The sequence below is a fragment of the Parasteatoda tepidariorum genome, chromosome 11 (genome assembly GCF_982258835.1).
Source record: "Parasteatoda tepidariorum strain Cologne lab strain chromosome 11, Ptep-v5.0, whole genome shotgun sequence".
Classification (NCBI taxonomy): domain Eukaryota; kingdom Metazoa; phylum Arthropoda; class Arachnida; order Araneae; family Theridiidae; genus Parasteatoda; species Parasteatoda tepidariorum.
In genome coordinates this window covers 18,296,611-18,324,406 of record NC_141765.1, presented here as the reverse complement: position 1 = coordinate 18,324,406, position 27,796 = coordinate 18,296,611, and the positions used below count along the sequence as shown (strand labels likewise).

At 28.5% G+C, this 27,796-nt stretch overlaps 1 protein-coding gene across 1 annotated transcript; it reads right to left on the bottom strand.

Moving 5' to 3' along the window:
• Positions 1–494: 494 nt before the first annotated feature.
• Positions 495–26,947, bottom strand: LOC107451035 (hyaluronidase-like enzyme CsHyal). Its single transcript, XM_071187501.2, has 5 exons — positions 26,548–26,947; positions 9,761–10,005; positions 9,518–9,667; positions 2,865–3,063; positions 495–1,819 (listed from the first exon to the last, which is right to left on the bottom strand). Exons 1-5 carry the CDS (start codon positions 26,818–26,820, stop codon positions 1,463–1,465), a joined length of 1,224 nt encoding a protein of 407 aa, XP_071043602.1. The 5' UTR covers positions 26,821–26,947; the 3' UTR covers positions 495–1,462.
• Positions 26,948–27,796: the final 849 nt, after the last annotated feature.

Genomic DNA, 27,796 nt, shown 5'->3' with positions numbered 1-27,796 from the left:
TGGTTTAACTATATTTTTTTTTAAATCAAAATAAAAAATTCCAGTTAAAACTTTTTGTTTATTTATTTAAAAACAAACTAATTTAGTAAATTTATCCTGCTTTTCTTCAAATATGTTTTTATTTTCTTCTTAGTTAAAATTTTGTACCAGAATTTAATCATTGTTGGGTTATCAGCAAACAGAATTATTGATTTTAAATTTGTCTTGGTGTAAAAGCTTTGCTGCCTTAATACTTTTTTTTATTAAATAAGGCCAGAAATGTAAATGTTTTAAATGCCACCTTCATGCTTTTTGGTGTCACATACATGTTATTCCTATGTGTGGTGACTAAGTATTCCAACTTTATGTCTATGAAAATTAATTATCGTATTTATAAACACAGCAGGATCAAATATATCCTTAAGTGTCAGCTTACTTTTAATTTCAGTTACTTTGTTAATGCAGTTGGCTGTTGTTATGATGTGTCAAGTGGAAGTGAACAAAGACAAAATACATTTACATCATAAATATTTATTAAAATGTAATGCAAATAGCTTCAATAACATAGTGATGTTCTGACTAAAAGATGGAGAGTATGTCTGGCATACACTAGCTTCCTGGGGATTTTTCATTATGATATAAAGCTCCTACAACTGGTCATTTTTTGCCCATTTGCAAATTTTGGCTAGTTAAATCCAAAAATGTTTTTTAATGCAATTTTATTCATAATCAGATGAATTATTTTCAATATCAACAAAAAATTTTAAATAATATTTATACACTTTATTAGTTATAAGGAGAACCCATTTCCTCTAAAGTAGCTGAGTTAATATTCAAATTTTAAGCAAAGCTGCTTTTTGCCTCGTTTTTGAGGTAGGAATTAAAACATTGCTCTGAAAGTAGAAATTAAAAAAGAAAAAGTCTTTTCAACAATAATCCTTTTAAAAAAATTCATCTAAATTTTTATGAGCTCCAAATTTTTGACCCACTCTAATTACATCTAATTTATAATACTATATCTAATGGATTAGATTCATGTCTACTCTCTTGTTTTTGTGTTTACACTTTGTGGCCGTATTTTGTTGATATTCAATAGATCTGGTGTCTGAGAACAGACCGAAAAAGGTTTATAACATGAAGTTAAAAGGACAAAAGTTGCTAAATGAAGCGTATTGTAAATGTGCAAATCGTGCTATGAAATTAAGTCAAATCGGTGCCCAAAATAATAACTTGTTGAGAGCTTATAAAACACTAAAGTTTAACTCTGCACACACGCACAAATTAATATTGGTTTAAATAAAAAAAGGAGCTATTTCATTTTTACAACAATAAACGGTTTTTTTTAAGCTTAAAAATTGCGCTTATGCACCAGTGAAGGTTCATCTATTCAGTTGAATCCCTTTATACAAAAATTTTAGCTTTTTATAATAATTCATAATGGTGTTAAAGCCATTATTTTTCCCCAGAAAAATTTGTTCTCCAATTATTGATTAGGTAATTTATTTAATTGATGTCCACAAAAGGTGCCGGTATAAAGTATTTTGCATTTACACACTATCTCATTTTTGTAGAAACTAGGATACTCTTTTAAAAATTCTTTCCATGCTGTCACAGTTTTATCATTTGGCCAAGTACAGTGACCATTTCCATGGCATACCGTTCTTGAACATAACTCTGCGTTTCTTGATATTTTTTTGACAGCTGGTCCAAGAACTTGAGTGATGTATTCATTTACTTCGTTACAATGAGTTCTTGAACTAACTGCCGAGGAAGATCCCCATATTATGAAACCATCAGCTCCTATTGCTGCTGCCTGAGCTGCCATTCTTTCAAAATCACCCTGTGTAAATAATTAAATTTTCCTATATTTCAACATAGAATAAGAGCCTATAGTTTATACAATACAAAAGTATTTTTATGAGTTATGTACTGGGTAATTCTTTAGTAACTGTTAATGTAAGTTTAGTAAATGTTAGTTACAATATTATTACAATTAGAGAATTAATTGATCAATGTTGCAATGTATTAGTTAAAACTATGAATAATAACTAAGCATTTTTATTATATCTTGAACAATTTTATAAGGAAAGAAAGTAAATTATGCAAAAACATCTTAAAGTTTTATGATTCTGCAATATGAATAAATATGTTATTGTAATTTATTTACGTCGCACTAGAGCTGCACAATGGGCTATGAGCGACGGTATGGGAAGCATCGCTGAAGATGATCCGAAGGCATGCCATCACAATTTTGATCATCTACAGAGGGGATGGCACCCCCGCTATGGTAGCCTGACGACTTGTGTGCGAAGTCGAGCACTTCGCGGTAGAACAGTTTTAGCGAGGACCAATACCGTACACCCTCGGTCCTGATAAAAGTGATCACCCACCCACACACTGACCGCAGCTAGTGATGCTTGACTTCGGTGATCTGCGGGGAACCGTGTCTTAACGATCAGTCCATTGCGGGACGAATAAATATTTAAAAAAGAGAAGAAAAAAAAACTATTTCAACTTAAGATTTACTTCTTTCACCAAAAGTTAAGCAAAAAAGATATCTGTTTTTAATTTTCTTGATGTGTTGCTGAAATGATTATCTTAATTTTAAAAAAGTGTTTTGTTACTGTGCATTCTTTTAATTACCAAATCAGTTTATGTTATAGTAATTCTAAAAATATGATGTTTTGTAGATTTTTGCATATTGTATTTCTTGCGGTCTTTTATATAAAAAAATCTAATATTATTTTTTGATGTTTTAAAAGCAGACATCTAGATTTACTGTCAAGCTAACAATGAAGAAGTTCATTTTAATTCTGCGCTACTAATTTACCTCATTCTTTTTAATATAGATTATTTAGTTTCAAGCATATTTGAAAGCAAAATACCTGCGGAACTAGTATTTTTTTTAAGTGAAAATTGATGTAAGGCAAAATTTTTGCTTCAGCTGGTGCAACTCTTATTGCTTCTTTAAGTTTTTCGTGATCTTTGTAACTTCTTTGTTCCATTGTGTAATGATCCAAATGATTATCATATAAGTATATTGAAGGAAATATGCCCGTGCTGGAGTTCCATAGCCATGATAATCTAAAAAATATATCATATGTTATTCGATAGTACAGTAGAAAAAATACTCATAATAACTCAGATCAATTTATCCAAATATTACGTGATAATAATACCTTCTATAGCTTAATAGTTATGTGCCGAGACCTTAAGTATGCTAATTAATCCAAAGTATTGTGGTTGAGACACTGAGTTTTATTTTATAACAGGCCTTGAACAGTCGACCCAATTCTGACTCGACTGCTATCAATGTTCAACTTCGTGTCTTATAATTTTGAACCAAACCCAGAAGACTAGGAAACTTCTGGGACAAACTGATCTTCGTGGAGGACTTTTTGATGGAACTAACCCGTATTTGCGTTACATGGAGAGAGAAACCTCTCACGATTAGCCCAACGACAAGGGGATTTTGCGTCAGTAGTGTAGTCAATACGAGCCTGGAGTAAAATTAATATCAACCAGCCACAGCTGGAATTCCAACCTGGTTCCACCTCATTGTTAAACGAACGCTCTATCCCCAGAGCCACTGCGGCTAGGTGACTTGAATCCCATCTTGCTTCAAATTGATTATAACTAGCTAATTTGAGAAGTAAAAACAGGCAGTGCGCGATGCAGATCATCATGATTTTGAAGTCGCAATTTCGGAGCCTTATCCTTCATGCCAGACAAGCTGGCAAGTATTTTACTTTTTATTAGTGCTAATTATTATTTCAAGTGTAAAATCTGGTAATAAAATCTTCTCGATGAATTCGGATTTTTGAACTCTCACAATGTGAGCATAGCCATAATTTCACAGATGTGGCTCCAATAGTTTAGTCAGACGATAATTTTTCAAAGATTTGTGACCCTTGATGTTATTTGAATTTGTCTTAGTTATATATCTCAAAAACTGATTACGTGAATCAAAATTATAAACCATGTGTATCTCTGGTATGCAAAAAAAAAAAAAATTCTTTTTGGTCGTATATAGTTTTAAATAAGATGATTTTAAACCACTTTCAGTAATGTTTACTGATTATTTAAAAAAAATTAACTTTTGAAATTTTTTTTTTTTTTTTAAATTACTCTTTATACATTTTTCTGGAGAAACCTAATAGAATCATTAATTGAAAGTTTCATAGTAAATTTCAATGTTTTAAAACGCATTACAGAAATTATATTCAGAATAATAATTATGACCCACGTGTATTAATTTTTGATAAAAATTAAATTTTAACTAGCTTGAATGAACAATGAAATCGAAAAAAATGTAAATAGCCATAACGCAATTTATTAACATAGGAATATAACAAATCTCATATCGTTAAATAAACATTTAAAAAAACAAACAAGTTATTTAAAAAATTTATTATTTTTGTGCAGATCAGTGTGAGTAAAACTCGAAATTACACGAAATCGGTTCAGTATAGTTTCTGAGCAATAAAAGTCGTATATTTAAAGTTTCATTTCTCTAGAATTATTAAGCCTTTATAATTTTCGATCTTACTCTTCAAAACTATCTGTAAGAGGTGTACCAGATACTCGGCAATTACCTGGTATACCCTATTCAAAATAATTGTTTTGGACTTTATTTGATAAAAAAAATTTAAAAAATGCATGTAATTATAATATTTTTGAATAAAAAAGTTTTATATTTGTTTGCAAATTTTTTCTGATTCAAATAAATAGTTTCGGAGATACGGAGAAACACGCTAATAATATATATTTGATTTGGGATTTTGAACTATTGAGATCTCGTATTTTTCAGCTGCGTTTACTCTATTAATTTCGAGAATCGAAAAACTGAATCCGAAGGGGGGGGGGAGGGATGTCTATGCTAAGAAAACTTCTGTTATGCCTGATCTTGTTATTTAAAATATCGTCAGCACTATTTAATTAGCATATTTAAGCTCCATATTTCGGATGTGCCAGTTACCCGGGTTCTCGGACCCATTTTTATTCTCAAGACTGGTTACCATGAACCTGGTCAAATTTATCGGATATACAGTGCCGGGTAACACATTGAAAATTTTAGTGAATCAAATTAAAAAAAAAAAAGTATCCGCTGCATCGAAACAGTCCTCCCAAATTTCTCTTAGAAACGTTAAAGATTTAGTTTAAAATAGTAATCGAGTAATAAATCAAAATTTTATTGGATACCCGGAACAGGCCGGGTAAGAAATAAAATATTTGCGCTGAGTACTTGGAACTGGCCGGGTAAAAGATTCAAGTTTACTGGGACCGAGCACATCTCTAGTCTATAATCATTATGATTGCATCATGCTAGTACATGAAAATCCTATCATTGGACCAATAGTTATAAAAATGGCGAATCTATTTGTTAATTTTACTTTGCTTGTAACAATATCCTATTATAATATTCTTCTTTTAATATCCCTTCATATAGGAACCTCCCGAGCTTCAAAGATGCTTCACTTTTTACCGTATTTCTTTTCATGTTGACGAACTCCAGATGTTCAATACTTATAAATTTCAAAGGTATCAGAAAAAAGCTCCTATCCAGCTAATAAAGCGCGAAACAAAAACCTTTAGGTCAGGGAATAGCTGACAGAATGTAAATTTAACTGTAGATTACTTGAATATTGTGAATGTAACTGAATCTTAAATTTTACACTACAGAAAAACTTTTTTTTTTCCAGTTTGCTGCTCTATTTTTAAATTTTAAAAGAATCTTTCCTGTCGTGATAGCTTATTTTCCTTAGTTTTCAAAAAAAAAAAAAAAAAATTAACTTAAAAGAGGAGAGAAGGAACCCTCCCGCCCCCCCCCCCCCGATATTGAATTTTTCCCACCTCCATTGACACTTGAAACACATAAAAATGCTTACGCATAAAAAAATTGCCACTTAAAAATATTACTAATGAATAAATAATGGAACTGTAACTACTTCTATAATTCCATTTATTTCAATAATAGTTTCTTTTTTTGGTGATTATTTTAAGATTCTAAATGTTTTCTTTTTAAGTTTAAGTTGAAAATCGATTTAATACAACAAAGTAGACGTATCTTAATTCTTTATAATTGTTTATTAAAAATATTACTGACATTTTATGAAAGTTGGGTAATTATTTTGAACTAGTACTCTTGAAAAAGAAACTTTGCATTCTGTTTAGTGCCTTTACTAATTTGTGTTGTGTAGTTATGTGCTTTATGTTATTAAACGTATGGGTGTCTGAATTTAGTCTGCAAAATTAATTAATAGATAGTTCCCGTATTCCCACCTGTTATGTGGTTAGACATAATGTGTATTAATTAATGACTGACTACTATTCTTATGTTATCGGTTATAAAATATGAAATAGAAGATAACAGCGGCTAATATTTGGAGACAAACTGAAGAATTAATTTTTTTTTTTTAAATTATAATGGTGACTGTTAAATTTTTATTTCTTTTTATTCAAATAGTCATGTTTTGGTAAGTTAATAAAAAAAGATAGATTTTCAAAATAGTACTTTCAGCTTGTTTTACAACATAATTATTTAAATAATTTCAAGTTGTATTATTTTAATTACGAGATTATACCATTTTACCAAGCGTCAGCCTTGTAGCAGAAACCCTACAGCACGGCAGCGGGCTCTGCAGATTATTTTTCAAAAATAAAAACTGCTAGCGCGATAATGTGTAACAAAGTTTTCGTAAAGGTTTTAACTTTTCACAGAGAAGTTTTTGCAGAGGACCGCTGCAGAAATACTTGCCTAATCTTAGCAGAAAAATATTACGGAATGATATACATATTTTAGGAGCACGGTATATTGTTAGTCTAACTAAAACAACGGTAACCAAAAGGTGTTCCACGGAACCCTAAGGTTCCGTGGAAAATTCACAAGGATTCACTACGTTAATTAGGATTTTTGTTATTTTAACCAATTGATTTTTGAAACCTTTAATAGGCCAAACCAATATATTTAATGTTTCGGTTATTTTTATGAAATTATTCAATGACAAAATTTAAAACAAAAAGTTCCATAATTATTTCTCATCTTATTCATGTAGAGGTATTTCTCATCGAACGTTGAAATTCAAAATAAAATAATCGAATTCAAAAATTAAGAATTCTTTTTTCCAAAAACCATATTAACAGTTTAAAATAAATCTTTTTCAATTTCGAAAACCCTAATTCAGCTTATTTTATCCAAAGCTGCTGCAGATCTAAGAATCCAATTGTCTAATTTATGACTGATATTGATGAAACAATTGATAAATTTCGTTTTTCCCTGTATCCCCTCTGCAGAGGATTTGCGGTGGCATGTCTTCGGATCATCCTTAGGGATGTTTCCCACACCGTCGCCATTAACCCATTGCGCAGGTCTACCTACCCTATAAATGTTTCCAAATTGTTCCTTTTTTTCTCTATCATATTCACATTTGCTAATGAGCTTTATTTTTTAAAAGTCGGGATTCCGCCGAAACAAAACAAAAAAAAACTCTCCTGTTTAGTTCCGTAACCGAAAAAAACTGGGAACCGCTGAACTAAAGATCTCTTCCCGTCACTGAGTTTTTAGATGTCTGCTGCTATTGAAGCAAGAAAGACAATATTAGTGAGAATTTAATTTATCTAGTGGTGTATTTATACTGATAGCATTTATTTAATTTAATCTGCATGATTTTTCTTCAGTTTAGTTATTTAGTCATGGATTTTTTCCATCGTCCTTTTTAACCACCATTTCACAGTTTTCAAATTAAATTTCTTGTGATTAATTTGTATGTAACTTAATTTTGAGAATTTAAATTTTGCTGTGTAGTGCACAGAAAAAATTAATAAATAAACGGACCACCCTGAATAACTTTTTATCTAATGATCGGATCTTCACGTTCCAGGACTCATTTTGCATGGTTCGAGGGAGTGGCCTCAAATATGCTAATTAATTCATGCAAAAAATATTTTAAGTTACGAAATTAGACACAAAAACGTACTTTCCCTATATAAACATACTTTTCTTTCTTCAACGGATTCGGATTTCGGACCCCCCCCCCCAAAAAAAAAAAAATACAGGTGGTAGTCTCTATAGTTTGGTCTCTTTAATATTAATTTTACTTTTTGTGTATTTCGCCATATCTCTAGAAATTTAAAAGCTAATTGAAAACTTTTTACACACAATTATAAAATTCCTTTATCAAAAGATATTACTACGGTAAAAATGTTTATTATTTTATTTAATATTAGTCGAAAAAATTTTGAATTCTAAGGTATAAAATTTTTTACATCATTTTAAAGAACATAATTTTACAGAGAAAAATACGAAATTTGAATGAAAATGGTTTAATAGTTCCTGAGAAATCAAATTTTTAAAATACAACTTTTTTGAAATTTGATTTCACAGGTACTATTCGACCGATTACACTCAATTTTTGCATTTTGTCATGTAAAATTAAATTAATTATATATTATTCTTTAAAACGATGTAAAAAATTATATACCTTACAACTCAAAATTTTTTCGACTAATATTAAATAAAATAATAAAACGTGGTAAATATTTACTAAAAATGATTTTTTACACGGTATTATCTCTGAATAAATTAATTTTTTAATTCAAAATTTTAATTTTTTTTTCAAAAATTTTTCAATCCACTTATGAAGTTCTCGAGATATAGCGAAAACTACGCAAAAAGTACAATTTAACATTATGGGGTCTGAACTTGTTTTACAAAACATCTGAAAAAGCTTTTTGAAATTCTTTATTTTTTACAAAACTGATTGCATTACTCGATTAAATGTTCATCTCAAAATTTGATTTTTTCCTTTTTCTCAAAATTTTTTTCTTTTCGGTAATTTGGCAACATTCTGTAAGAACTACCGAAAATTGAACCACATTTATTAAAAATTGAGCGGAACAAATTAGAATTTTCCGTTAGTACTATATTTGTTATACTTTTGCCATAATTTTCTAATAAATATTTCGTATAATTTTTTAGATATTTATAGATGTAGTGTTAAAAAAGATGACATGGTAGCTAGATTTAGAAAGAACTCGCTTTATTTGGCAGTCCCGATTTGATTTCTTTTTTACTGTTCTTGTTGCAAGCCGTGCACCATCATACGTTAGTGTTAGCATATTGCTCCAGCAGTGAGATTAAGTTCATTTTACAAATTAACATTTAGGAGTTAAGTTCGAAGTTGGTTTATTGTTGTCAAGTTTAAAAAGTGTTTTATAACGATTCTTGCGTCTTGAACTGTCAGGTCTTCAAATGACGATTCTTATAACGGTTCTTTTTTTAAACACAAATAATAAATCAGGTAACAAATACACGTATACAAGAAAAACTGATCAAGATAGTCTCAAAACACAATAATCACGTTGTGAGTCCAATGGTTTCAAAATACACCAGAAACAGTAATCCTTAGTATAGGCAATTTAGAGCTTGCAGTGCACCCTTGTGTAGAAAACACCATCCATAGATTTTGAGTTTAAAGTAATTTTATATCTAAAATTTCTTTGTAAAAATCTTAAATATTCTAAATGAAAATTCACTTACTTGTCATTTTCAATTTTCACTTTTTCGGAGCACTCAAAATCTGCAGGCTTCTTTCCCACATAATTGTAACAGTCAGGAAATAAATAATAGCCCCAATTTGCAGATGGTCTCAATTTCTTTGAAAGTTCAAGTGTTTCTAGCATGTAAGATCTAAGGTATATGATATTAAACATATAAGGATTATTAACGCTAAATCTATATTAAATAAAGTATTGTTACTAACAAATTAAATTCTGTTATCACCTAGCACCATTTCCCCATTGGTGTTTTGCTAATTCTTCTATTTCTTTATCATTCAAAGTTGAACTTTGTTTTCTTGCAAACTCCCTTGACTTTTCTCTGTAAATATCTAAGGGTATCCAATTGAAATTCCACGAAGGTCTCCAAGCTTCCCAGTCAATGACACCAATTCCATTAAAACTTTCATTTTTAATGGTATTTTGTAAATCTTCAGCAGCTCTCTGCAAATGCTTTGAAATATTTGCTGCCTGAAAATTAATAAATGTAATATTGTTTTTAAAAAGGCCAAGGAGCAATAATTCCTGTTTGTTGTCAGTGAATTCTTAAAATTTACACGTTTGTTTTAATAGTTTTAGGTACTTTAAAAAAAAGGAAAAATCAAAACCCTTTTTAAATCGAAAAAGCAGGGTACTAGACAAAGTATCCATTAGATGATAAATGAGCACCTAAACTATGTATACACACAATATAAGAAAAGACAACTAATGCATTTATATATAATGCGCATAATGTTTGACAGTCAAAGTGTCAAGTGAAATGCTCAGTACTCAGTGTAGTTTTCTTTTTCTATACAATATTTCTTATGCTGTAAAAATAAGATTATACAAAATATCGGGTTGAGTATAAAGGTTTCCATCAAAGGCAGATACCTCCGCGCTAACAGTAGCCATTCCAGTGGTAGTTAACCTTTCTCCAAACTGGTTTTTGCATTCTAAAATTAAAAGTTTGAACTACACAACTGTGTAATTTGTTCGTCAAAACTTTATTATCTTGTGCACCAAAAAAAGTGTTTAATATGGAGATATCACATCGACAGATCAGAACGATTATGTACTATGAGTTCCAAAATAAACTCAGTGCAACTGAATGCCACAAAAAAATGTTTGAAAGTTTAGGTTTCAATACTGTTTCTTATGATACAGTTGGTTGGTATATAAGTTTGGTTTCGAAAGTTTAAAGCTGGGAATTTTGACATTGAAGATGAACTACGTTCTAGCCTCCCTATTGAGGTTGATAGTGACGAGTTAAAGCAAATCATTGATCAAGGCAGAAATGTTTCAACACGAACTATTGCATTAGAGATTGACGTTTACCTAAAAAAAACAATAGTTAGTGCTCTCAAACACATAAATCTAACGTTTAAGTTTAACCGCTGGGTGCCTCACAAATTGACTGCTGAAGACAAGAGAAAAGCGGCCTCTGTTTGGCTTTGCTCAGAGATCAACGAAAAGAGAACATTCCGGACAAAATTGTGACCCGTGAGGAAAAATGGGTGTACTACAAGAATACAAGCCGAAAAGGAGGGTGGTCAGCACCCGGGGAATCAGTTGGTTCGGTTGCAAGACAAACGCTAACTAGAAGGTGTTTCTCTGTATCTGGTGGGATTGTCGAATTATCTATGAAAAGTACCTGAAAAGCGGGCAGGCTATCAACTGAACAATATACAGCAATATGCTAATCAAAGTTCAGACGGAAGGTAGTTCTCTTTCTTCAAGATAGCGCCCGGCCACACGCAAATGCGATGACCGGCTGGACGCTCTACACGCTGGAATGGGATTTGATGCAACATCCACCATACAGCCAGACAAGGTGACTTCGAATTACTATCTGTTTTTACATCTGCAGCTGCATCTTGATGGCACAATCTTCCATTCAATTGACGAGGTCATAAATGAGGTCGATCGCTTTCTGGACACAGTTATTCGCAGAAGAGATTAAAAAGTTGTCCAAATGCTGGCAGACCATTGTTGATTTGAATTACTATCCTCATTAGCTTTGCTGATTTTGTATGTATTTATCATTTTACGCGATTATTTTTTTCTGGCGGAAAACTTTTTACTCAACCCGATATGAAGTTTTACATCGTTAAAAGATAATATTGTATGTATAAAAATTTTATAAGAGATTCTTGAACACATTTTAAGATAAACTTTATGTAAAATGAACATAATTTCGGAAAAATTAATATATAATTGTGATGCCAGAATTGGCATACACATATTTATTTTCTATCTTTTAAAATATCCTTAATTACTTAAACTTATTTTATTAATGGAAGAATTATTTTTAAAATAAATCAAAAACTTAATCTTTTTAAACGAACATAAAATATTTATTTCTTCTCTTCCAGATCAATGTAACGGATACTTTCTTTTTATTTCATTATTATGCAGACATATAAATTTACTGTCGCCTCTAATCGAAAACAAAAATCTATTTATAACTTTTTATTTTAATTTTCCAACGGCTAAATGTTTCGGTTGCATGGTTATAAGAATTCACATAAATTTGTTGGCGACTCGTGATCGCCAAGGTGTTCTTTTTAACCCATGTGGACATGCTAGTTGGCTTTGTTTTTGGCTATGATATATTATGATAAATCGCCAAATTTTGGATCTCCTACCCATACTCTTTCTCTGTCCGTTGAGAATAAATATATTCACTTTTAATTTCAAAATTGGAAGGCTGGGAGCCCTTTGGGCCTCCCAGTCTTAATTTTCTAACGGTCAGAAATGTTGTTCTGGCTTTATGATCTCTCAATAGAGAGTATTCCTATTTCATCCCTTTAAGGGATTTCTTATTTTTTGAAGAAATGGCCATTTCATAATTTACAAAATTATGCTTAATAAAATCTAAATTTACAAGCAACGATTTGTACATCATTTCCTGGAAACGTTATTGTTTTTATTCATTCAATATTGGCCAAAATGAACATTCATCCATTCCACTATCAACGATACGGTTAATGAAGGAAGCAGCAAGCTTTCATCATTACAAAAGTGGTGCCTAATGACGGGGAAACGTATCCTGTAAGAATATTTACGTCCATCATGTATCATTCCTATTTGCATCCTGTTTGAAACTACAGCCGATGTCAAAATCTTCAAGATCCTGATAAAAATTTCCGAATGTCATCAGCAGCATACCAGTGCGTTTGAAAAACGAGTCTTCTGTGCTTCTCATAATATTCTTCCAAAAGATTGAAATCAATTTCTACGGTGTTCCTTACCTGTTTAAGAGTGTTCGGGTCTGTTTCAAAAGAATTCCAGCAAATGTGTCTGTTTCAAAAGAATTTCAAGAAAGTGTTTCTCACTTTGAAAAGATGAAAGTCAACTGTGTGTGTGTCTCTCAACAGTGAATTTTTTTTCTCTCTCTCTCTTTCATCAAAATCGGAGAGAAATTTTTTTTACACATACTGCAGTGCTTTTTTTTTTGCAGTAAAATTTTTTTAAATTAACACAATTAGATTATTGCATTTAGTGCTTTTCAATTTCTAACTGATTATTTTACAGATTCAGTACTTAATATTTTCAATGCATAACATTTTTTTAAAGCAATTATTTCTTATTCTCATTAAGTATTTTTGGAATTAATTTTCATTTAATATGAATATCTTATATTCTATTTATTTTAATGATTACAATTTATTATTGCTGTTATATTTTCATTTTTAAAAATGATTATTATTTTTCTTAACTTGATATTTTAATTGGTATAACTATTTTTCATTTTTATATATCTATATATAATTTTAAGTTATCTGATTATTAAATATGTCTAAACGTAAAAACAATATAAACTTTCATATTCAACCCTTTGCTGGTGATCCAACCACATCAAAGTTTTTCTTTCTTCAATTAGAAGATTATGTTAAGATAAATTCTTTAGATGAAGAACAAGCTATTGCAACTTTTAGATCTTTAATCTCAGGCAATGCTTTAAAATTTTATATTGAAGAACCTTCATTGGTTAAAATGAAAACACTGAATGAAATAAAACATAAATTTTTGGATTTTTTTAGACAAGATGATAATTCATCTATTTTTGCTTTGAATAATATTTTGTTGAAACCTCAGGAAACAATAAGATCCTTAGCTCATAGGATAAACATAACTTTCCATAAAGTGTATCCTAACTTAAATGATTCAGATGCAATTGATACTTTAAAGTACACGCATCTAATGGGAGCTCTTCCTCATGATATTAAGGTCACAATTTTGAAAGAAAATATTAAAAGTTATGAGAATGCTGTCGAAAGAGCACAACAACTTCAGAATATAGACTCAGCTATTAACAACCAATTTAAAGGTAATGATGAGATCTTAAATCTAAATTCGGAGATTTCAAATTTAAAAGAGCAGATAAACAATATTGTTTCAAATAATAATGATAATAAAAATAAATCTGATGGAAATAAGAGACAATTTGAAAACAAAAATAGAAATTTTAAATCGAAAACTTATTCGAATATTAGTAATTATCGTAAAGCCCCTTATCATAATAACCAACATACCTTTCGGCAGAATTTTTGTGTTTTCTGTGGCAAGCATGGTCACATTATGAAATTTTGTAGAGAATTTTTGAATATTTCTCAATCGGATGTGCAGATTAATCAACATAATAGAAATTTTCAAACTCGAAGGAACTTTAGAAGCAATAGATTTTACCCTAATAGAAGTTACCAAAATAATGGAGATCACTCGTATAATAATCCTAACTATAATAATGACAATAGACAACAAACTTATCCAAATCCTAATGCCACCACTTTTAACCCCAATTTAAACTAAATTTTAGCTCAAATAAGGCTGATGCATTTGAGCTATCACCTAATATTGTGTCATCAGCTAATATTAAGTCAAGCATTAATGAAAAGAAAGATAATTTTACCCAAACAGTTAATAAAATAAAAATGCAAAATGAATGTTTTACTCAAACTAATGAATTTAATGAAATTATTGCAAATGTACACAATGAAATACCTAAACTACCCCTCATTAATGTACAACTTAAAGATTATTCTGCCCCATTTCTGATTGATTCAGGCTCTTCTCTTTCAATAATTTCTAATGAAACATTTAATAAACTTAAACATAACATTAAATATAAATATATTTCTCGTTCAGTTTCAATTAGTACTATAAACTCTAAGGTTTCATTTTTAGGTTGTATTCAAATCTCATTTAAAATTAACAACAAACTATACAAACATACACTTTTTGTTACACATTTAGATAATTCAGTTTTTGAAGGGATATTGGGATATGATTTTATGCTAATGCATAACATTCAATTGTCACCTAAGGGCAATTTTATAACAATTAATGGCGAAAAAGTACCATTAATAGGACAAAAACAAACTACGGATAATGTAGACATTGATTTTGATGGAGATATTGTGTCGGATATTTGTGGAGAAATTCATAATGTAAATAAACAAAATGTAAACAAACAAAATTTGGATACTAAACAAAATGGACAAGCTGTACTAAATCATAAAATTTTGTTGAATCCTGAAGAATATATTTATGCTAAAGTAATAGTTAAGAATCCTTTGAATACTAATGTAATTTTTGAACCAAGAATAGACTATAAAAATATTGAAATATATTCTTCAATACATAATTTAGAACAAGTTAAAAATTTTCATGGATTCTATAACAAAAAGAATAAGTACTATGTTTGTAATATTTTTCTTAAAAATAAATCTGAAGAGACTTTACATTTAAATAAAGGACAAGCTATCGGTCAAATGTATCCTATAGATACTATCCAAGATTATGACTATTCAAAATTAAATTTAAATGATTCTATTGCCAATAATCAGGAACTAGACCAAACTAAAAGACAGGAATTTTTAAATTTAATCGTACCAACAAAAGATATTGTGGACTTAAGAAAAAGGGAATTGAAAGAAGATGATTTCCAGCTAGGTCATCTTGATGAAGCAAAACAAAAGCAATTAAAACATTTATTGTTAGAAAATTATCAAGTCTTTTCAAAATCTTTAAAGACACTCGGGCACACAGATAAAGTAATACCTGAAATTTCTTTTATTCATGATTATCCTATTCGCACTTTGCCATTTCCTGTGCCTCAAGCTCTTCAACAAGAGACACTTAAGCAATTGCATGAAATGGTCGAAGCAGGATTGATCGAAAGAAGTGCAACACAGTGGTCTTGCCCAATGCTTTTGGTTAAGAAAAAGAATACTAATGACCCCAAACAAAAACAAAAATTTAGATTAGCTTTAGACCTACGATTAATTAACAGCATTGTTAAACATTCGGCTTACCCACTTCCTAAGATTCAAAATATCATTCTAAATTTATCTAATTATAAATTCTTTTCATCATATGATCTTCCTAGTGCTTTTTGGCAATTGAACCTCCCTGAAGAATACCAAGATAAGCTAGCATTTACAACCCCTTGGGGAACTTTTAAAAATAAAAGATTAGTTTTTGGCTTAAAAACAGCTTCTGCAACTTTTCAAGCCCTTATGGATTCAATAATTGAGGAAACTCGACTAGAGGGAATTTTCGCGTATCAAGATGATATAGTAATTGCAAGTAATTCTTTTGAGGAAACGGTAGAAAAACTAAAGGTTCTCATTTCTGTTTTAACTAAATATAATATAACTCTATCACCAAGTAAATGTAAATTTCACCTTCAAGAAATTGATTATTTAGGATTTAAAATATCAGAACAGAAAGTTTTACCAATTGAATCAAACATCATTAAAATTACATCTTTTCCTATTCCAAAAACTAAAAGACAACTTAAGAAATTCATTGGTGTTTGTGGATATTATAGAAATTTAATTCCATGTTATGCTAAGCAGATTCAACCGCTAATTGATTTGACCTCCCCTAAAGTTAAGTTTAAATGGACTCAAGAACATCAAAATGTTTTTAATTCTCTGCAAGAGATATTTTTCAATAAACCATTTATTAGACTCCCACAATGGGATAAAGATTTTATTTTAAATACAGATGGTTCAAATTTTGCTATTTCTGGTGTACTTTTACAGGAATTTGATGGTAAACTGTCTCCTGTGTCATATTTTTCCAAAACACTTAAAAATGCAGAAAGAAAGTACCCTGCTATCAAAATAGAATTAATGGCTATAGTAAAATCAGTTTTGGCTTTTAAACATTATCTGTATAATAGACATTTTATTATTTTATCTGATAGTAAACCCCTTAAACATTATAAGAAAACTTCTTCTCCCATGGACTTAACTACAAGATGGTTAATTCAGTTAAGCGAATATTCTTTTACTTTTAAGCACATTTCTGGAGTCAAAAATGTTTTGGCAGATTATTTTAGTAGATTAGAACAAGAACCTCCCCAACAGGACATATGTAGTAATCCTCAATTACTTCAAGTGAATGATGAAATATTTCCATTTATTGAAAACTCTAATGATGATGAACAAAATTATATAAATAATACCAATGTAAACAAAGACCCCCTTTTGGAAATTTCTAATCAAACATTTTTAATTGAACAAAAATTAGATAAAAATATCAAGAAAATTTATAGCAATATTGAAAACAAACAATTCACTAAATCGAATCAACATTACTTTATTGATTCTGACACTAAATTATTAATGTATGTACATATGGAAAATGATAGAGAATTTCCTGTCATTGTTGTTCCTAAATCCTTAATATCTAAGGTTCTTGCAATAATTCATCTTCCACATTTTGGAATTAAGAAAACTTACCAATTTTTAAAATGTAGATATTTTTGGTATGGTATGTATTCAGATACAGAAAATTTTGTTAAATCTTGCCCCAAATGTATGGAAAATAAACATCATAGAATACCTCACGCTCCTTTACAAAATAATTTTATTCCCAAAAGACCATCTGAATTTGTTTCTTTAGACATAGTAGGACCTTTTTCTAATCAACAATATATTTTAACTCTTATTGATCATTTCAGCAAACATTTAGAACTTTTTACATTAACAAAAATTACTACCGAAGCTGTCACTGATTGTCTTTTTGCATATATTTGCACTTATGGCAGACCTGATATGATCTTAACAGATTTAGGTACTCAATTTACATCAGAAATATTTGAATACTTTTCAAAGTCATTAGGAATTAAAATGAATCACACTACCTGTGCACATCCTGCCGCTAATTCTGTTAGTGAACGAATCAATACCAGCATAAAATCAACAATAAATTCTTTAATGAAAGATGGCATAAATTTTAAAAATGCAGCAAGAATTCATAAAAACTTGTATAATGGTGCTAAGCATAGCACAACTGGATTTTCACCTAATGTAATACATTTCGGTCGAAATTTGTCATTGATTTTTGATACTTATAATCCCGATATTCAAGTACAACAAATAGATAAAGGTCATTATTTGGATAAAATTCTTTCGGATTTAAATAAAATGTATGATAAAACTTATGAAAATATTGCAGACGCCCAATGTAAACAAAACAAAAGTAATAATGAAAAATCAAAACTCAGATGCTTAATACCTAATGATATTGTGTATATTAAATCAAGGGATAAATATAACAAAAAGTTTTCTGGTCCTTACAAGGTTATTAAAAAGCATACTGATGTAACATATTCAATTCAAATGTTAGATAATCATCATGGTAGGATTTTTAAAATACATATTGATAGATTATTATTAATGAATAAAAGAAAGGAACATTTAAATGATAACGATAATGTCTCTAGGAATAATGATAATTATAAATCTCATTACAATTTAAGGAATAGAATTGTTTAGAAATTTTTTTTTGGTTTTGTGAATGAAAGATATATGATTTTTCGAGTCTTTCCTGCTGTAAAGGCAGTAACATTTTATTTACAAATATAAAGTAAAGCATTTTTTTTTCCATTCATATAAATATCTTTTTATTTCAAGTGTATTTTCAATTTATATATTTACTATTTTTGCATTTCAAGTATATATTTTTTTATTTGGTTTTCATATGTGAAAATGAAAACAGACTTAAACAAGTTGCAATCACAGTAAAGCTTTGGTGTAAAGATAATTTTGTGCAGTTAAAATATGAAGAACTGTATGATTGATTAAATGTTCAAGCAATATAAATATTTACATGAAAGATATTGTTTACTCTAAGAACTCATCAAATTTTTATATTTCAATCTTTAACCCTTATGCACAATGGATGCTAACACAAAGCATTCTAGGATTAGTTGGTAAACAATGAATATTTTATAAGATATGGAATTCATAAATAATACTTGTATTTATATATTTAATTGAATTTCAACCACATGCTCACATTTAACAAGTACTATAGTGCAGTAAAAATAAATTTTGATATCTATATTGATTAAACTCTATCTCATTGTTGCTGTTGTTTTGCATGGAGGCATCTGTGCGGAATGATTTATGGTGATTTTCTTTACTTAGGCGCCAGGTAATTAAATTCATTAAGTGACGTAGAGATAAGATTTTTTTATTACAATGTAAATAAACATGAATAATTAATTCAATGGTAATATTTTTTTTAAATTTAGAACAACCGTAAAGATTACATGGATTCTAAGTTGTAATAATGTAACAACAAGAATTTTTATAAACAATATTGGACATGTTACTCAGTCCTAAATTTTTTTTAAACGTGAATTGAAATAAGATAATATATTTATACTTTCCTGTGCATAAGAAAAGGGTTATTTAATACAAGTAATACACACCAAAATACTACTTTTTGATTTAAATACTTTTACTGTGAAAAGCTAATGCAACTTTTAGTGAATGTTTTTAAATGAGCTATTTAATAATTGTTTAAAATAAAGATAAGTATTCTTTCTGCTGAGTATAAATATTTAGATGAACATAATAAAATGTTCAGATTTTTTTTCATGCTGAAATATATAAGTTTGAAATAATGGAGGCAAACAAAACTGAAGTAAATTATTTTTCTCAAGAAAAGGACTTGTACAAAAATGAAGAAATAATAATATTGTAAGTTTGCTCTTCTCTCTGAGTTGAGAGAAATTAAAAATATCCTGGCCAGGTCATGACAATGCTAAGCAGGTGTAGCATTTTAAATACTCAGCAAAAATTTTTCATGTATAGCTCAGAACATTTACATATGATATTTAGTAACTTGAGTGTTAAAAGTATATCTTAGAACTACAACTGTATGTTCTAAAATTTTTTTTTGAATAATAATTTTACTTTGATATTTAATTATACATAAGTGTATATTTCATATTTTGTTCCTTGAATATATTATGTTTCAATGCATAAAATTTTTTTGTTACATGGGGGGAGATCCAATTTAAAAAAAAAAAAAAAAAAAAATATATGTATATATATTTTTTTTCTGTGTCCAGCGGGGATATATGTGATGCCAGAATTGGCATACACATATTTATTTTCTATCTTTTAAAATATCCTTAATTACTTAAACTTATTTTATTAATGGAAGAATTATTTTTAAAATAAATCAAAAACTTAATCTTTTTAAACGAACATAAAATATTTATTTCTTCTCTTCCAGATCAATGTAACGGATACTTTCTTTTTATTTCATTATTATGCAGACATATAAATTTACTGTCGCCTCTAATCGAAAACAAAAATCTATTTATAACTTTTTATTTTAATTTTCCAACGGCTAAATGTTTCGGTTGCATGGTTATAAGAATTCACATAAATTTGTTGGCGACTCGTGATCGCCAAGGTGTTCTTTTTAACCCATGTGGACATGCTAGTTGGCTTTGTTTTTGGCTATGATATATTATGATAAATCGCCAAATTTTGGATCTCCTACCCATACTCTTTCTCTGTCCGTTGAGAATAAATATATTCACTTTTAATTTCAAAATTGGAAGGCTGGGAGCCCTTTGGGCCTCCCAGTCTTAATTTTCTAACGGTCAGAAATGTTGTTCTGGCTTTATGATCTCTCAATAGAGAGTATTCCTATTTCATCCCTTTAAGGGATTTCTTATTTTTTGAAGAAATGGCCATTTCATAATTTACAAAATTATGCTTAATAAAATCTAAATTTACAAGCAACGATTTGTACATCATTTCCTGGAAACGTTATTGTTTTTATTCATTCAATATTGGCCAAAATGAACATTCATCCATTCCACTATCAACGATACGGTTAATGAAGGAAGCAGCAAGCTTTCATCATTACAATAATTATTCATATTAATTATTTAAGTCACCAGCAAAATATTGCACAGTTGAACCACAACAACGAACACTACTGTCAAAAAGTGGGAACCGTCGTGATTAACAACATTGTCCCATGGAAGTATCAAACCTATAACATTCCGACACTTTAATGAGCTGAGCTAAGGGCCTGTGCTTTTAGCTGATTGATTTTAATAATGCTGATAAAAAAATACTGACGAACCGTTAAAGAAAAGTAGAAAAAAGGAGTATTATTTTTATATTGTTATTTTTCAAGAGTGATGTTTCACAACCGATATTTCACATTTTGTATTTTATCTTTTGTATTCACACTGCTTAATAACTTGATATAACTTTTCTTTTCTTAACATTTTCAAACTACCATTGAGGTCAAGAAGTTTATCAAAAATTAGTTTATTCACGGATGAAATTCTTTCGCGAACGAATTGTCGAAGGAATTATTGACAGAGGGGGGAGTAAAATATTCTTTAAATCATTGTCATTTAATTTTCCCAATTAAGCGGATATAGTTGTAATATATTCTACTTGTCAATATCTTTTAAAACATGTAAAATAGGAGATCGTTGTCAAATTAGAGTTCTAAGAAATATAATGCTTGGTATTTTAGAATTCCAATAGATTTTTTTCTGACTAATTTGTATCAATACAATTTTGCACTCAGCATTTTTTTAAAAAAATGATAAAGTACCTTCGTCTTTTTAAATTGTTGAAAAATATGTCTTTGTTTTAACTTGATTTACTTTAAAAACAATTTCAGCTCCATCAAAATCGGTTTTTGTCAATTTAAACAAAAATAAATAATTATAATGAATAAATTTTAAAAAATCTAAGCTCCTATAAATGTACGTTATTAAATTACCTATCTAAAAATTGCAAAACTCGTAACTTTATTGCTTTAATTGTTTGAGAAAAGTTCTATAAGGTATGAAACGCTATTTTTCCGTTCCAATTAAGCGAAGCTTTTATTTCCCATTATTTTTTTATGGTAGAATGATACGCTATCATCAAAAGAACGAAAATTCAAACTACAAAGTACGTTTTTGTATTTTATTCAGTAGCTTAAAAGATCGTCTTCACTAATTAATTAGGAAATTTGAGGTCACTCCTTTGAACCATTAAAAATGAGTCCTAGAACGTAAAGATCCGATCATTAGATCAAAAATTATTCAGAGAGGTCCGTTTTTTTTTTCCACACTATATTTGATAAATATATTGCTTATTGATAATGTAATTCCTACTTTGCTACTTAAAGTAATGCTTAAATATGCACGAGACTGTTTTAACTCAGAGGATCCAGATTTGAATACTCGCTATAGCTTGCTAATTATTTCGTTTTCTATGCCCAAACCACAGTGACCAATGTGCTGACGCAAAATTACTTTAGTGATCTTCCTCTAATGCAGGGTTTCTTAACCTGTGGTTCATGAACCCCTAAGGGGTCCATGAGTCATATTTTGGGGGTCCGCTAACTACTCCTAATTTTTAAAACGTTTGGAAGCCTACCCATTGCTTGTAAAGAGATCTATGGCAGCTATAATTCCGTTTGCTACGGTGTATCTTTGCGAAGCGGGATTTTCCGCACTCGTGACAATAAAAACAAAACATCGAAATCGATTGAATGTTGAACATGATATGCGCGTTGCTTTGTCGAAAACTATCCCCCAATTCAATTTGTTAATTAAGGAAAAGCAGCAGCAACCTTCACATTAAAAATTTTAATTATAAAAATTTTGTATACTATTAAAATAATAAAATTAAATGTTTTCTAACAATGGATGGTTTTTGCAATTATTTTTTTCTCAGGGGGGCGGTCCGTGACTTCTTAAAAAATTTTAAAAGGGGTCCATTATACCAAAAAGGTTAAGAAACACTGCTCTAATGCATCTGTGAGTTAAATTCACACACAAAACAAAAATAAAAAATCTGCGACATACTTGACACATTTTTTTTATGTCATTTAAAATAATAAGCATACCAAGGCCTCAAACACATTACATGGATAAGCTGTTTATCGACAGAGTTACAATAAAAAATTACGGAAAAAATTGAGCAAGGATTGTGTACATAACTGTAGAAAGGTTGTCCAAACATTCTCATTCGCTATCTAATTTATAACAGGTATTTGCATATTTATAAAATGTTCGTGTACATAACAAAACAGTACGTGAAAATACATAAGTGTATAGTAATTTTTTTTTAAAAATACGAAAGATTATTTAATAATGTTATGTTGAGCACTATTCTTGTATTTAAAATGCTGTTTCAATACTAAATATTCATAGGTAATGAGAAAAATTCATTTATTTTATTATTTTTTTTAAAAAAAAGAGAAAAACTACGTAGTGGTTTGCAAATGGTACAATTTTTAAAAATTTTTATTCGATTTGAATAAAATCCATTAGAAATTATCAGGAAACAAATATTAACGAACAAAATTGTACAGTAAACAAAAAAAAAAAAAAAAACTCACCCTTAATTTTTTTTGTTTAAAGGATCGAGTTTTTACGTACAAAAATTTGAAAAATCAGTCTCAACACGCTATTTAATTAATGCAAACTATTTATTAATTTACGAAATCAGACAAAAATTAGACTTTCTGTGAATACACATATCTTGTTTTTTTTTTTCGACTGATTTCACACAATTATGAAACTCGTTTATTCATTGAAAATTCCACCGGAAATTTTTTTTAAAAATGATTATTATTTTATTTAATAATCATCGAATTTTTTTAATTTCAAGACATGACTATTTGTAGATTATTTTAAACTATGTAATATTAAAAATAAATACCAACTTTAAGCAAAATTTATAAAATGCTTCTTTAGAAATTTAAAGTCAAAAACAAGATTTTTTAAAAAAATTTCATTACTCGGAAACTATTTGGCCGATATCGATCAAATTTTGTCATTTAAAATCACGTAGCTTAAAATACAGTGATATTTTGCATACCTTACAATTCAAAATATTTTCGAACATTTATAAATTAAATAATTTTTAAAAATAAATTCTTGCATGTAATTATCATTGGATAAACAGGTTTTAGAGTTATGTATAAAATTATTTTGATTCAGTTAAATAATTTCGAAGTATCGATAAAAGAGGGCCCAAAGTTTCTAACGATAATCCTGACTAAACTTTCGTAACTTTATTTCCCCAATTGCTGTTATCCACTATATTTTGATTCCCAAGAATCTATGTCTGTCAAAATAAAGAAATATTAACTCAGAGAAAACACGTTTTGCGTTAGATTTCAGTACTTAATAAATATTTAACTACTATATTTAATTAGCATTAGCTCACTATAACATCTATTTTTTCCGTTCTAAATAATTTGAAAAATAGATATTCTAAAAATAACTCACCGAGTTGTGACCTTGTTTTAAAAGTTTGATATTCAAAATATAATGTCTTATTAAACAAATACTATACTTGTTAATATTTTAGTATATAAGCAAATAAATTGCTTAATCAAAAAGGATTGATATTTCAAAAAGAAAATGTTTTTTTCTTGGAAAAATATAATGTTATTTCTTATATTTTGCATGAGTTTCATCATCAAAAGGATTTACGATATATTTAAAATATTGGTTCTTGGAAAAGTTATGATATTACTTTTCATGAAAACTTATGATACTATATTACATGAAAACTTATGATACTATACTCATCCATTAAATTTGGTGTGTCAATAAGTTGCTTCATCAAAAATGATCTTTTATACTTAAACATCTTTATACGTATTTAACATTTAATCTGTAAAGATATTTTAACTTCCGTGAAAGGTAAAATGTTATTCAAAATAATTGCCACTGACTGACAGCGTAAATAAAAATTTAAATAAAGAACGAGAAGTTTCCATATTATGTAAGTGATAAATTGGATTATTTTGGAATTATAAAGTAAACGAAAACGGAAGTTAATTTATTAAATATTAAGAATAAATTTAATATTTGGGTTTTAAAAGGCTTACACAGAATTTTCTACAAATTGTAAACATTTCTACTGCCGTTACTCTGGAATTTCATTAAAGAAAAGAAAAAAAGTATAGACAGAATTTTTGCAATTAAAAATAAAATAGTTTAACATTAAAAGTAATTTTGAAGTAATAATTGTTTTACCACAATGGTTTAAATTTCTTTATTTTTTTCACTTGATAAATGCATTTATTTAACATTAGAAATGTATATTCTTTTTCCAAAAATACTTTTGCTGTCATAAGATTTCCAACCCTTATTATTATCATATTGAATACATACTATAATTATAAGGAGAAAAAAAAATTAATCCCTTGCAACAGAATAGCGTATATCGTCTCTGAATTTTCATCTCATACGTAACATTTTCATGTCTTCACTCATAATTAAAGTCTAAGTTAAAAGAAAGAAAATACTAATATATATGGGTTCAAATGTGCACTATACATAAGTTTCATTTTAGAATTCATTATATATTCATATGGGAATTAAAAAGTAGAACATGCTTTCTGTTTTTTTTTTTTTCTTTTTTTTTGTTCTTCAAATAATGATAAATAAATGCATAGCTACTAATATTTGCACTGCTTGAGAAACGTTTTTTTCAATGTTAATTAAGTAACAATTGAATTGATGAACAGTATGTAGAAATTTTTTAAGTTTCGCCGATTTTTTTCGCTCGATTTTTTAAGTTTTTGATGTACTTAAACATCACGTGTGATTTTGGGATGTAAACTGTATTTGAGAGCAAACATTTTTTTTTTTAAATTTTTAGCATTAGAAAATGTAGTTTTTTTTTTTTTTTTTTATCCTGTATCATAATACAGTTAAGTATTTATAAAAACTAGATTAATATTATTTTAATAGAGACAAATTTTATATCAGATGTGTATGTCACTTATTTTCTTATGAATATTTTAAAATGTTATGTTTTTCAGCATTTGTTAAATAATAATATATTTTTCGGTATACTAAAATGAAAATAAAAATCTTTGGTATAAAAAAATTTACAAGAAAGAAATGTCAGGGAAATAAGCTGTGTATAGGTTTAAAAAAATCAAGTGTTAATATAAGCAGGAAAAAAAAACAGAACCATTCTGAAAATTTAGAAAAGTGTTTTTTTTTTCTACATAATACTTTCTGTCTAAAGTAAATATAGTGAAAAAATTTAAATGTGTAGTTTAATCGAATCACATCATGTGTAGATACAAGAGCATTCAAAAGTTTTGGATAAATATATTTTCGTATGAGCGTACCAAAAGATGTAAACTACTGCTGATTCACAAATTTCAAAATATTCATAAAAATAAATACCTTAACATTTGAAATAAAATTTCCCATTTATTGAAAAACAATAATATGTACTTTTTATAAATGTATTTATTAGTGAAAATGACAAATTTTCTTGTAGTAAAATATAATTTATGCATATTTACTTGCGAAAATAACACATTTTCTTTTACAGCAAAATACATATATTTACTAATGAAAATAGCATATTTTCTTTCAGCAAAATACCAACATATATATAAAAGTGAAAATAAGTTATTTTCTTACTGTAAAATTAATAATTTTTTTGCTCTTTAGCACGTCATGAAATAATGGTGGTTAACATCAATCAAATTTATTAATCAAATCATAAAATTTGCTATCAATTTAAATATTAAAATTAAATCTTCCCGGAAAACCGGAAGAGTTAGCAGCGATGCAAATGACATTTTAATGCTTGATTTTTTAAATAAAATAAGGCCGGAAAGAGAGAAGGTTTAATCAGAAAATTTAAATTTTTTAAGCATTACTTATTTTTTTAATTGATTATGATCAATATATATTTAAATTTGCTTTACCTGTGGTAGACCTCCATTTACCCAAGTTCCATTTTTTAAAATTGACGGATAAAAGCCTAATTGAGACTCATAAAATATTGTGATTTGTTCTCCTTGAAATTTATCTCCATTATTCACAAGAATTCCATAAGTTTTTAAATTTCTAGTAAAATCATGGCCATAATTTCTTAAACATTGCTGCGTAGGAACATTCCAGTATACTTCAAATGATGTCACAGACTGTAATAATGTAAAATACAGAAAATTGCATAGTGCTCGTTTTAAGGTATTCATTTTATTACTTCGAAAATTAAAAACTCTATCGAGATCGATTAACAGATGCAGTTTTTCTTCTTAATATTTCTCTGCGAACAAAAAAGGAATAAATTGTAGACTTTGAAATTATGGTTTATCAGTAGATATTTCATAATATTCTTTTCAATAATAAAAATGAGCAGCTGTAACTGACTGTCTTTTTGGCATATTTCACAGCTGTGAATGGTATTACTTTCTCATATATGCACTCTTACCGGCAGAGCTTTTTAACTGATTTCATCTTATTTAAATTTACCAAAATCAGAGAAAAATATTATATATTTTTTAAAATAAATATATTGTATTGTATAAAGTGTGTATTTTATTCTTCTTTCTAAAAATAGTGATTGATTATCTTGCAAACAACAATAATTTGAATAGTTTATCACCAGGGAAACTTAAAAAGGCAACCGAAATCTATTTTTCTATGTTACAATGAAATTTTTATGTGAATTCAGTTTTTTTGGGTCTACTAGAAACAAATTTAAATACATTGAAATCAAAATGTATTTAAATTTGTTCAAATTATTGCATATGTTAAAAATGCTTTATTTTATGTATGTGAAGTTTTTTAGTTCGATTTTAAGCAGTATGACATGTTAGAAGGGCCCAAAACATTTCTTTGCCTGGGGGGCCCTGCATGCTATTAAGACGATCCTGACTAGTACCATAGGTATACATTTCTGTGAATAGATACTATTGAATAGTACTGTGGTGATATTTATTAACATCTTGTTTTAACTGTAACTGTGCTTGATTTTCAATTGTTTTACTATTTATGTTTATAAGTACGTAGTCCTCAGCGGCTAGCCTAATTTTGCTAATTAAAGCTTTATTAAGTTATTATGTCTGCCTAAATTGATTATCACAACAATTTAATTAGCAAAATTATATTCTGATAAATGTGAGTACTGGTATTCATCGTCATGGAAAACTTTCTGAAACCGGAACGTTT

Coding starts and splice junctions, on each gene's coding strand:
- LOC107451035 (XM_071187501.2), bottom strand. CDS start 26,820: ATGAATACCTTAAAACGAGCACTATGCAATTTTCTGTATTTTACATTA. Junction 10,006..26,547: donor TAAATGGAGGTCTACCACAG/GTAAAGCAAATT, acceptor ATTAATTTTCAG/GCAGCAAATATTTCAAAGCA. Junction 9,668..9,760: donor CAATGGGGAAATGGTGCTAG/GTGATAACAGAA, acceptor CATATACCTTAG/ATCTTACATGCTAGAAACAC.